Consider the following 12,356-nt stretch of genomic DNA (forward strand, 5'->3'; position numbering starts at 1 on the left):
GTGCTAAAGGACTTTGTCCCAGCACGGGATGAATTCAATCTACCACCACCTATCAGAGGCAATTTGGAGAAAATATGAATCCTTAAAACTCTGTTAAACTCATGCTTCCTTGCAGTAAGCTCAAGCTATAATGTTCAGTTTTCCGAGAATATGTGCCGCAGTTTGAAATGACAGTATATATTACTTGTATTTCGCCTTTATGTCAAATGCTGCATTTTCAGAATAAAGACATGTTAAAAAAAAAAAAAAAAAAAAAAACTCATGCTTCCTCTAATAAATCTTAATACTTGTAGCTATAATCCCCAAAATAATCAAAACTATACTCACTATTCTCACTGGCTTTCAGAGTTTTCACCTCCTCTTGCATTCTGACTTGGATACTAAAGGAATTGTTTGCCTGTGATGAAGGTACCTGCAGGGAACATCTGTACTGTACATAAGGCACGCTGTCTTTAGTTCCAATCATCTCAACAATACATGACTTGTTTCTAGAGAGAAAAAAACATGGTGCATTTGAAAAATAAATGAGTTTAGAGTAATGTAGAGCATGTAGAGTAGCTCAAATCTCACGAAGAGACAATGCTGTACTATGCTGCAATATCTTCTCATTAGATTTGGACTGCTCAGTATTTCAAGAGATCTTGTCGGCAGGAGGCTGAGGTCATGCTCTGCACTACAGTGTCCAGGGAAATGTATATATTATAAAACTATTTTTTCCTACATGTAGCCCCCCCCCCCTTTCCTGTCATCACCCAGCCAAGAGAGGTGCTGTTTGGAGCCACAGTCATCTTGCCACTTTTTGAAGCTTTTGATGCTTATGTTCCAGCCTGAAGCCTGACAGCTGCACTTCAAATCAAAAAGTCTGCCTTAGCTAGCCACATGCCTGCTGAGCCCTGCAACCTCACTGTGAGCCTATGGAGATCTAGGACAAGCCTTCATCCACTTTTATCTGTTGTTTAGAGCCTATGCTCCTTTAAGGGTAGCAATTTGTTCCAGTGCTTTGAAATTCACTCCGTGATGGTTTGGGCACTATTTGTTATACACCTTCAAGTTTACTGGAATGGTGGCATCACATCCATATGTTTTATCCTTTCCTGCATTTGGATGAAGCTTTGGTACTATATGTACCTAATTATGGACTATCTGCACTTATGATTATTACTTTACTTTAAATATCTAGACACTTTATTTGTATTGCCACTTTTTTACTCAATGCGATCAATTTCATGCTCTTTTATGTCTATGTGCATGAATCTTTTGCATTCATGACTGCTCTAATTATTACTATGGTTTAGTCATTCTTTGGCACTACGCTTAACATTTACTGTATATGGTTTTGAGGTTTGCTATACTACTTATGTGTTAGCTGCCTTTTTGATATTACTGATTTTAACACAGCGCAGAATGTTGCACTATATCAAATATTAGGTACTGCCAGATCTCCTGCAGGTTTCTGGGCACACATAATGTGTTTATTACCTCTAGATTTGAAAGAGCCCCAAATAAACTGCAAAAGATTGAGTTGTGGAATCTGAAAGATGTGAGCAGGGATGGGGACCAGAAGGAACCTGAAAGCATACAACAATTTGGGAAAATAATTAATCCTGACCGTGTGAACCCTACCGAACCACAATATAGGGAAATTTGGCAAAATTTGAGTAGGGAGTCCAACTGTCTAAAAAGGTATTTAAAATTGGCTTGGTAGAGGGATTCTTAGGAGGGGGTTAGATTAATACCTTAATAAGACAAAATACTTGACAACTGAAATAAGTAGAAGTTTTGTAAGGCTGCAAGTGTCTGACTCTGACGTTGGATTTACAGTACATGCAGTCCAAAAAGGGCAGCAAATTCATCTAGTTAAATGAGATTTGAGGGAAGGGGGGGAGGGGGGCCGATGTATGGACTGGTAAGGGACAATAATATGCCCTTGATGTCAGCATGTTTCGCTTCTGCCAGGGTTCCAAGTTCCTCTACGTATAGGGAACAATGAGGATTCAAATCCATCATATCTGAGATTGCCTTGAGAAATACTATAATGGTGCAGCAATCCATGTCCTGAATTGGGAACCGAAGTCCAAGTGGTGAAATACTGCTTCTAAATGGGATCAGGATAAGGTATGAAAAGCTTTGGAAATGTTGTCCAATGAAAGTAACAACATCTCTTTCAAGCATGAATGAGCAATATGGTTAGATAATATTAATATCTTGCAAGTGCAATTCTCTGTCAGTGGCCTAAGGACAAATCTCAGTTAGTCTTTCCTAATCAATTGGGTAAGAAAGGAATAAGGCCTGCAGAATATAAATATTGAATAATAATATTGGCTGGTAGTTAATCCAGCTGTGGAAGTCTTTGTTTTGCTTAAGGATTATAACTCTATTTCCAGTAAGCAGAAATAACTCTTTTATTTTTTTTATTTGATTAAAGATTTGTGCCAAATGAGGGGCTACAATGGTGGACATCTTTATGCAAAAAGAGAGCAGAAAATCTGTCTGGCTCTGGGCGTTTTAATAGTTTGGAGGTTCTTGGTCTGCGATATTTCAGAAACTGCAATATCTGCTTCTATTAACAACGGCAACAACTGCAGAAATCCGGGGAAGGAATAATCACTGCAAAAATGTGGTAATAGAACCAATGGAGGTAGAATATAGGACTGAAAGATGGTGTTTAAACTACTTGCATATTAAAAGGAGATTGCTCATGCATACAGTCTGGTCTTAAGCATTATGGGAGAATTTATCAGAGAAAAGGTTCTAAGTCTATTAGTTAACATTATGTTTTTTTTTAACATTTTTTAACATTAGGTTTATTCCCTTTAACGTAATTTTTTTTTGTCGGGTCCAACATACTTTATACCATATGTCAGATCAGCAAGGTAAAGGCATGATCAATACATCACACTGAGTTGTAGAGAGGTGATCAGTGTGTATAAGTCCTTGGTAAGGGTGGGAGTTCATGCCAAATATCCACCAAATCATATTGGGCTAAAGTAAAAGTAAACAGCGGAGTCAGTGGAAGGATGTGAAGAATCTGAGGGATATTTATCCAGTTTAGCATTTAAAATTAAATTTGAGTTACCGTAACCAAAAGTAGGAGGGTTACCACCCTGGTGGCATGCCAATTGTGAGCAGTTATGTGATAAGAAGGGATTGGGGTTCATGTTGGGAATGTACAGTAATCAATGAGAATGGTACGTTCAGTGACTAGCATTTTTGGCACTGAAGAGAAGTTTTATGGAACCTTATAAAGACTTCTTGTTGTTTAGTTGCTACGCTAGCAGAAAATATGTGGGGAAAATGCATATCAAAATATTTGGGGGTGGATGAGGAAGTTAAATGTATTTGTTGCAGGCAAGCTACTGTATGTTAACTCAAAGTTTCCTCAAGTAACAAAATACAGTGGTGAAGTGGTTATCACTCTCACCTAGCAGTAAAAAGGGTCGCTGGTTTGAATCCCAACCACGACACTACCTGCCTGGAGTTTGCATGTTCTCCCTGTGCCTGTGTGGGTTTCCTCTGGGTACTCCGGTTTCCTCCAACACTCCAAAGACATGCTGGTAGGTTAATTGGCTTCTGTCCAAAATTGGCCCTAGAATATGAGTGGGGACCTTGGCTTGTGGGCTCCTTGAGGGTAGGGACTGATGTGAGTGTGCAATGTACAGGGATAGGGACAATTGTAGACATTCACTCAGGTTGAACTGAATGGACTGGTGTCTTTATTCAACCGTACTAACTATGTAACTATGTTTAGCCCAATGGAAGGTAACACTACAATTCTCATGGTTTGAGTTTCATTTATGATCATTACCATTTGTTTCGCTTCATTCTTACAACCCTGGGTGTCCTAATTATGCCACATTCCTGATACTTTTACTCATTCTTATATCCATTAAGACCCCTTTCACACCACACCCTTTGCGTCAGCGGTAAAACGCCGCTATTTTTAACGGCGTTTTACCGCCGGATTTGTGGCGGATTTGCGGGCTCGGGGCTTTCACACTACACACAATGGTGCAGCTTCTTTAGGGCGGATTGCAGGCGCTATTTCTAATGCTATAGCGCCTGCAAAACGACCTGGTGTGAAAGGGGTGTTACTGTATATCTTAACTTGCCATTCACGATAATGTCTTGTGAGTTGTAGATATAGTAAATATAAGCAGCAGTTTCCTGAGACCTTTAAGTTAATTTAAGGGTTTCTCCATGTTTAAAAGTTTTAGAAAGGCTGGTTTATTAAATTTGCTTATTACATATACAACACTGTTTGAAATGCTTGCTGTGCTTTCTAGCAGAAAGTCCAGCACTTTCTGTACTCTTTCTGGCAGATTGTTACAAGTAGAGGAAGGGGGGAATATGCCCATCATTTGACTTATTAAACAGCTACTTTAAAGTAGAACATTTTACTTATGACAGAACTATAAAATACTGTAATGCCACGTACACACGGTCAGACTTTCCGACGGTAAATGTGCGATCGGAGCTTGTTGTCGGAAATTCGGACCGCATGTAGGCTCCATTGGACATTTTCCATCGGAATTTCCATCACAAAATTTGAGATCTGGATCTCAAATTTTCCGACGACATTTTGTTGTCGGAAATTCCGATCGTGTGTACACAATTCCGACGCACAAAGTTCCACGCATGCTCAGAATCAAGCAAAAGAGCCATATTGGCTATTGAACTTCATTTTTCTCGGCTAGTCGTACGTGTTGTACGTCACCACATTCTTGACGTTCAGAAATTCTGACAACTTTGTGCAACCGTGTGTATGCAAGACAAGTTTGAGCCAACATCAGTCGGGAAAAAATCCCATGGATTTTGTTGTCGGAATGCCCGATCGTGTGTACGCGGCATAAGAGGTAACTGCATCTAACTGATCCATTTAACTGTCTGAAAATGTTAATATTGTTTACTGCATACAAGCAAAGAAAACATATTAAAAATATATGTATTTCCTTTAACAGAGTCATGGCTGTAATATACCCTTTAGTAGAAAAAAAAATGGAAAAACACATGGAAATTTTGAATATGAACCCAAAAATGGAGAAAGCTTACCCAATAGGAGAAGCAATACTGCTTGAAGAGACATTATGGCAATCTGTAGGGGTTTCAGTGTAGTACATAGTAAAGGACACTGTGCTTATCAATTCTCTTCTCATCTCCCAACTGCACCTCATCTCAGATCCATCATATTCACATTTAAAATTTTGAATAATGGCTCTATCATCTGTTGAAAAACAAGCAATGTTTAATGAAGAGTTACATTTCCTTGTGTGCTTTATTAGTTTGTTTTGCCTGTTCTGTATTTTGTGGAACAGTCAATTTTTCTGAGCAGCCCAGATTTTTTCGGCCAGTGGATCATAAAAAAAAAAAAACAGGATGTCTGGATGTGTTCTGGATGATCGCAGTTACAATGCAGGTAAGCATCAAACACTTACCTGTATTGTGAGCCGATCTGGGGATGTCGTTAACATTGTATTGACGCTCCCGGGGGTCAGGGGCGGACTGACAACTCATGGGGCCCCCGGGCAATAGGAGATTATGGGGCCCCCGGGCAATAGGAGATTATGGGGCCCCCGGGCAATAGAAGATTATGGGGCCCCCGGGCAATAGGAGATTATGGGGCCCCCGGGCAATAGGAGATTATGAGGCCCCCGGGCAATAGAAGATTATGGGGCCCCCAGGCAATAGATTATGGGGCCACACAGTACACACACACACACATACAGTATAGACACACAGACACAAATACACACACACAGAATGCACAAACACACAAAGTTACTGGAGAGGCGGGGCAGCTATAATCTTGGGATATTTTTTAAAAACACAGATTTTTACATACTGTCCCTGGTTTTATTGAGGCTGGCAAACCTGATGGGGCCCCTTAGTGGCATGGGGCCCTCGGGCAGTGCCCAAGTGCCCGAATGGTCAGTCCGCCCCTATCGGGGGTTTGTGTGTGGCGATGTGGGCTGCCTGCGAGTCGTGTGCGATGCGGCAGCCTGTGCTGGATTCGCACGGGTTCTTGCGTCGCACCAGTGTGAGCCGAGCCTTATATAGTTATACAGCTTGATACCAAATAGAGGTTAATCATGAGAATTAATGTATGGATTGACTGTTTGTAAAAGAATGGGAACAGACTGACATGTAAGGAGCCTGAGATCTAATCATATTATCTGCTATCCCTTATTGTGCTGGTTATTTTTTCCTTTTTTTTTCTCTTTGTCATTGCATTATCACTTTTATTTTTTTATTTTTACTTCATGTTAAATTTTTTACTTCATTTTCATTGTTCAGTTTTTTTGTTTTTTTTATGTATATTTTATGTATATTTCTATTTATTATTATTTTTTGTTTATCTTCATTATTTGATTTATTTTTCCTCCCCTTTTTTATTACCGTATTTATCGTTGTATAACATGCACAGGCATATAACATGCACCCCAACTTTAGGAGGGAAGTTATACTGCGGAAGGTTGGCTCCCCTGCATGAGCCGTCGTAGCTATATGTCATCTCGCAGGGTCGGGATAGCAGGCGCACATCGTTGCTGATGGTCGCGATGACCATCATCATGAGCTGAAGACACAGAACAGGGACGAGTATGTATAAACACACACTTCCTAGTTCTGTTCTGAAAGGACTGACAGATCGTATGTTCCTATTAGCTAGGAATCACGATCCATCACTTCCTCTAGTCAATCCCCTCCCCCTTCAGTTAGAATCACCTCCCAGGGAACACAATTAACCCCTCAGTCGCCTCCTAGTGTTAACCCCTTCACTGCTAGTGACATTTTTACAGTAATCAATGCATTTTTAAAGCATTGCTTGTTGTATTAATGCCAATGGTCCCAAAAAATGTGTCAAAATTGTCCGATGTGTCCGCCATAATGTCGCAGTCACAATAAAAATCTCAGATCACCGCTATTACTAGTAAAAAAAAAAAAATTATAGAAATGCTATAACTCTATCCCCTATTTTGTAGACGCTATAACTTTTGCGCAAACCAATCAATATACGCTAATTGAGATTTTTTTTTTACCAAATATATGTAGAAGAATACATATCGGCCTAAACAGAGAAAAAAAATTTGTTTTTTCGAAATTTTCGCAATTTTTTTGTTTATAGTACAAAAAATAAAAAACGCAGAGGCGATCAAATACCACCAAAAGAAAGCTCTATTTATGGGAAAAAAAGGACATCAATTTTGTTTGGGTGCAACATCGTGCGACTGCGCAATTATCAGTTAAAGTGGCGCAATGCCGAATCGCAAAAAGTTCTCCGGTCAGGAAGGGGGAAAATTCTTCCGGGGCTGAAGTGGTTAAGGAAAAAAACGTACATTTTAAATAAAGAACTTTGAAGCAAAATTAGGGCCACAGCTCATCAATGCACCTTGCTCAGTGCCCATCTGCAACCTATAAATTGACCAACCATGCAGCCTGTTCAGTGCCTATCTGCAGCCTCACCTTTCTCATCATTGCAGCCTCTCCAGTGTTGGATTATCCCTGCTGTCTCTGAGGGAAGAGGAGGCGTGAGCGTCGCTGAATTACACAGAGCCGCAATCTCCTGTGTACCCGGCGCTCTGTCACTCACAACCATTTTTTAACTGTGATATTTTAATTTTTTTAAGTATATATATATATATATATATATATATATATATATATCATGATAGTTTCAACACACACTGCTCTTTAATTGGTTGAAAACAGCAAGCAGTTTTATCTGTATTGCTAATTTGACATGCAGCTGGAACAGTAACCTCATTTCAGATAAAGGGAACTTGTTTATTTTCCTTCACTGCAGATTCTATGCAGGGTGTGTCACTTCCTGTTCTTCCTCAATAGATTGTTAGTGAGAGACGTTGCTTGCTAGCCTTCATCCCAGTCGATGCTGTCTGAGAGGAAATGCATTGGATTGGAGCTAGCAAAGTTACGTCAACTAGCACGAACCACACTGCAGGTGGCCGTGCAAGATTTTATCCCATATCACTCAAATTCATTGTCCTTGATGTAAGTACAATTTTTATTTAACCACTTCAGCCTCGGAAGATGAAGATTTGGCTGCTCAATGACAGGGCCATTTTTTGCGACGCTGCACCCAAACAAAATAGATGTCCTATTTTTCCCACAAATAGAGCTTTCTTTTGGTGGTATTTGATCACCTCTGCGGTTTTTATTTTTTGCGCTATAAACAAAAGAAGAGTGTCAATTTTGAAAAAAACACAATATTTTTTTTTTTTGCTATAATAAATATTTCAAATAAAACAAACAATTTTTTTCCTCAGTTTAGGCCGATATGTATTCTAATAGTGTTCCCTAGTGTGTGTTCTAACTGTGGGGGGGATGGGACTGACTGGAAGGAGGAAGAGACTTAGTATGAACATACGATCTGTCTCCTCTCCCCTGAGTGACCCGGAATCTGTGTGCTTACACACAGATCCTGGTTCTCTCTCTGTCACGAGTGATTGTGGGTGCCTAGTCAAAAGGCAAAGCGACGTAAGGTAATGTTGTTTCGCCCAGGGGAGTAAAACTGCGGCGGCTGGTCGGGAAGGGGTTAATAAACCAGCTTTATATGCATGAATACACTATGAGCCCCTTCCATTATCTTTTATAACCACATGATGTGATTAGACATATTAGACATATGCACTGCCAAAAAATGTGGTCATTTTCATTTCATCCATTTCTTGTTTTTTTTTTTTTTTTTTCGTTTTTGGGGTCATTTGTCATGATTACAATTCATAAGTTCGTAAATTAGAAAATCCGAAAATAAGAAAGAAAACGAAAATTTTGAAAAAATAACTAATAATAACAAACTATTATGCCGCGTACACACGACCTGACTTTCCGTCAGAAAAGGTCAGATGGAATAATTTCATCGGATATTCCGATCGTGTGTGGGCTTCAGAGGACTTTTTTTTTCAAAAAATCTGACGGATCTAGAACATGTTTTAAATATTTCAGACGGAAGCAATTCCTATCGGGAAAACCGTTCGTCTGTATGCTGGACCGATGGACCAAATAGAACTCAAGGGCAGCTATTGGCTACCGGCTATTCAACTTCCTTATCTAGTCCTGTCGTACGACATCGCGTTCGAAACAAACGGATTTTGGTGTGATAGTGTGTAGGCAAGTCTGTTCGGTCGGAACTCCGTCGGAAAGACCGTCAGAGTTCATTCTGACGGAAAGTCCGGTCGTGTGTACGCAGCATTACATTATAGGTATTGGAATTTACTTTCAAATGTGGCTGTTAGTGAACTTAACGAATATGAATTTATCCGAAGTTACGAATTATCCAAAATAAAAAATGCTGCATCTAAATGAATGGAACATAACAAATTAATAATAAATAATAAGAAAAAAGTTTTTATTATTATTATTGTTATTTATAATTATTAATTAATTACGTTCCATTCGTTTAGATACGACATTCGTTATTTTGGATAAATCGTAACTTCAGACAAATTTGTATTCATTACATTCACTAACAGCCAAATTTGAAAGGAAATTCCAGTACCTATAATTTAATAGTTAGTAATAGTTAACTTATTATTGGTTAGTTATTTTTTCATATTTAAAATGTTCGAATTTACGAACTTTCGAATATTCCTAAAAAATTGTTAAATGGGTAAATTCAGATTTTTCAGAAGTGAAATTTTTTTCGGAATTCCTTAAATTAATTGCACGTGTCTAGATATGATTACCGAGATTAAGGGGCACCATAAGCCTGGATATATTCCCTGGAGCTGGCTGACCACTTGACTGCAGAGGCGCCTCCACTCACAAGATTTTTTGGAAGGATTATTTGAGCACAGCAGTGACACACTTTCCATTGTGGATTATTTCAGCTGCACCACAAACAGTTTGTTGTATTTGCATGTGGGAAAAGTTGGAGTATCATCTTTTCACTAAACAAATTGAATTGTGGAGCATTGGACTATTTGTGAACTTTTTGGACCAATTGTTATGTGTAATTTTTTTGTGAACAGATCGTGGCTATTTACCCCAAAAAAAATATTTTTGATGTAATTCACTTGCTTCACCATTCTAGGCAACAAGAGTTTCACTTATCCAGTGACACTTTGCCATTTGAACATTCACTATTGTTTGATTTAGCTTGTCGCACATTTTTTGTTGCATCTGTTACCTAATTATTTTTAGGATAATACCCCAGTCAAAAACAGAGCATCTTATTTATACTACAACATTTTTTTTCTCCTCACTATTCAAGGAGTGTTTGATTTCATTTATTTGCAGAGTCAGTGGCGGCCCATCCATAGAGGGCACACAGGTACTGCCCCCCCCCCCCCCCCATTAATGCGTCTGGCCCCCTGATCTACATATCAGAGTGCCAGGGTGCATAGATTCCAATGGGGGGGTGTGTCTTTTTGAAGCACGTGATTAGAGCCGGAGGCTCTAATAGGCTTCAAAGAAGGGTGGGCTCATGGGGCAAGAGCGCTGCATCCCGATCCCACCCTGTTATGTGACTCTAGCGAATTAAGTTTTGCTATTTTCACACTAAAGCTCCTCCCCGCCAATCAGGAGGCAGGTGGTGAGGACTGTTTCCTGATTGACCTTAGCGTCAGGCGATCCTTTTGGATGCCTAGTGCTTAGGTGGAAGAGGAACGGTACGCTGTAGGAAATGGAGGAGCGGAAACTGGAGCCGCCGCTCCCCACACCTCTGGGAGAAGGAGGAGAGGAGATCACAGCCCGGACCTATAGTACATTGTAAGGAAGAGCGAACACCAGAGCCGCCACTCCCTGCACCTATGGCCGTCGCTCCACGCACCTCCAGGCTGCTCCCTGCACCTATGGCTGTCACTCCACGCACCTCCAGGCTGCTCCCTGCACCTATGGGTCCACGCACCTCTGGGCTGCTGCTCCACGCTCATCCGGGTGGCTCCCTGCACCTATGGCCGCCGCTTCATGCACCTCTGGGCCGCTCCCCGCACCTATGGCTGCCGCTCCCTGCAACTCCAGAAGAGGGAGGAGAGGAGGTCACAGCCACAATGAGGTGGCGCCCGCTTCCCGGGTGGCGGGTGCTGGCAGTGCCGCCCCCCCCCCAAATAAACAAAAACACCAGCCCCACTGAGCTGAGTGCACTTTTTTGTATTGTTTAAGCATCAAACACTAACCAACAATACTCCAGCAGAAATAGGTATATGAGTGCCCAGTATTGCCAGTTTTTTTTTTTTACAAGGATTGTGGTGGTAGCATAATAAAGAAAACATAACTAGATTTAGCCAGAAAAGCAATATGTCTTTGGATGGCCATGCTGTTAATGTGTGCAATATGTTGTAGTAAAAACGTTTGTTACCTGCCAAAATCCAAATATTTGCGCTGGCCAACCCAGGAACATAGTGAGTTGTTTTTCAGACTACAGTGTACTACTGCATATTATACATTTTCTAAATGCACAGAACCATCTAGCAATAAAGAGAAGAACATTCATGTCTGCAGAGAACTGATGGATGCCAGGGGGAAGCCAGGGGGAAGCCAAAAACAGGAACTGTCTTCAATACACAGGGAGGGTTTTTTTAATCAAAAATTAAAGTGGTATTTTTGTGCATAGGTTTACATTTAAAAAAATACTTAATGGAGTTCAATATTTTTAAAGCCTCCGTTTAGTAGAAAAATAATGTTTTAAAAAAACCCAGCACAAACGAGTACTTACAATCAATGTGAAGTGTCCCTTGTGCTGCAAACTGTGGTTGTCAGGGTGTTCCATTGTGCATACAGAGGCATAAAGAGGCGTAGGCCAGCAGGAAGCTGTGCAGGGATGTGCAGATGTGTGCAGCTTGTCATCTGCCTGCCAAGCATATGCCAGTCCAGGTCTGCCAGCACCAATTGCTAAGTTGTCTTTGCTACCCGACTCATTCCTGAGGAAGCATTAGCTACCTACCTGTGCAGATCAAGGGACAAGCTACAGGCATTCATACCTGGCCATGCTCTTGCGGCTACTACCAGTAGCTACTGGGCTGGAGCTGTAAGAGAGGCCTACCAATTTACGTCAGGCTATACCACCAGGTACGCAACAGCGTTCCCCCCACCCCTGCAACCATAATCTTCCGGTGCCATAGGGGTTAATACAAGCTGAGGGACCTGTCATTTGTAGTCAACAAGACTGCTGACCATAACATTTTCTGTCCCCCTCTGCCATTCATAGAAGCTCTGCTATAGCATCCATCAATGAAAAAATGATCTATGAATGGAGCAGATTGACCTCTCATTCATCTGCCCTTCTTCCATTCATGGATTGTTTTTTCTTCTTTAAAGCTATAGTATTTCTTATTATTTATTTATTTGAGGTACTTATATAGCGCCGTCAATTTACACAGCAGTTTACATTTGTAGTCAGCGTC

General features: G+C 40.6%; 1 protein-coding gene across 2 annotated transcripts in view; it reads right to left on the reverse strand.

Moving 5' to 3' along the window:
* CSF2RB (colony stimulating factor 2 receptor subunit beta) overlaps positions 1 to 12,356 on the reverse strand; it is a 118,042-nt gene that overhangs the window by 65,011 nt on the left and 40,675 nt on the right. For both annotated transcript variants that reach the window (XM_077452257.1, XM_077452256.1), the window contains 2 exons: positions 5,050 to 5,221; positions 328 to 488 (listed from right to left, as the gene is read on the reverse strand). In XM_077452257.1, coding sequence (XP_077308383.1) covers positions 328 to 488; positions 5,050 to 5,221 — 333 coding nt within the window. The remainder of the gene's footprint in view (positions 1 to 327; positions 489 to 5,049; positions 5,222 to 12,356) is intronic.

This window comes from Lithobates pipiens, unplaced genomic scaffold (genome assembly GCF_037356315.1).
Source record: "Lithobates pipiens isolate NorthernLeopardFrog02 unplaced genomic scaffold, aLitPip1_a1.2 Scaffold_23, whole genome shotgun sequence".
In the NCBI taxonomy this organism is placed as follows: Eukaryota; Metazoa; Chordata; class Amphibia; order Anura; family Ranidae; genus Lithobates; species Lithobates pipiens.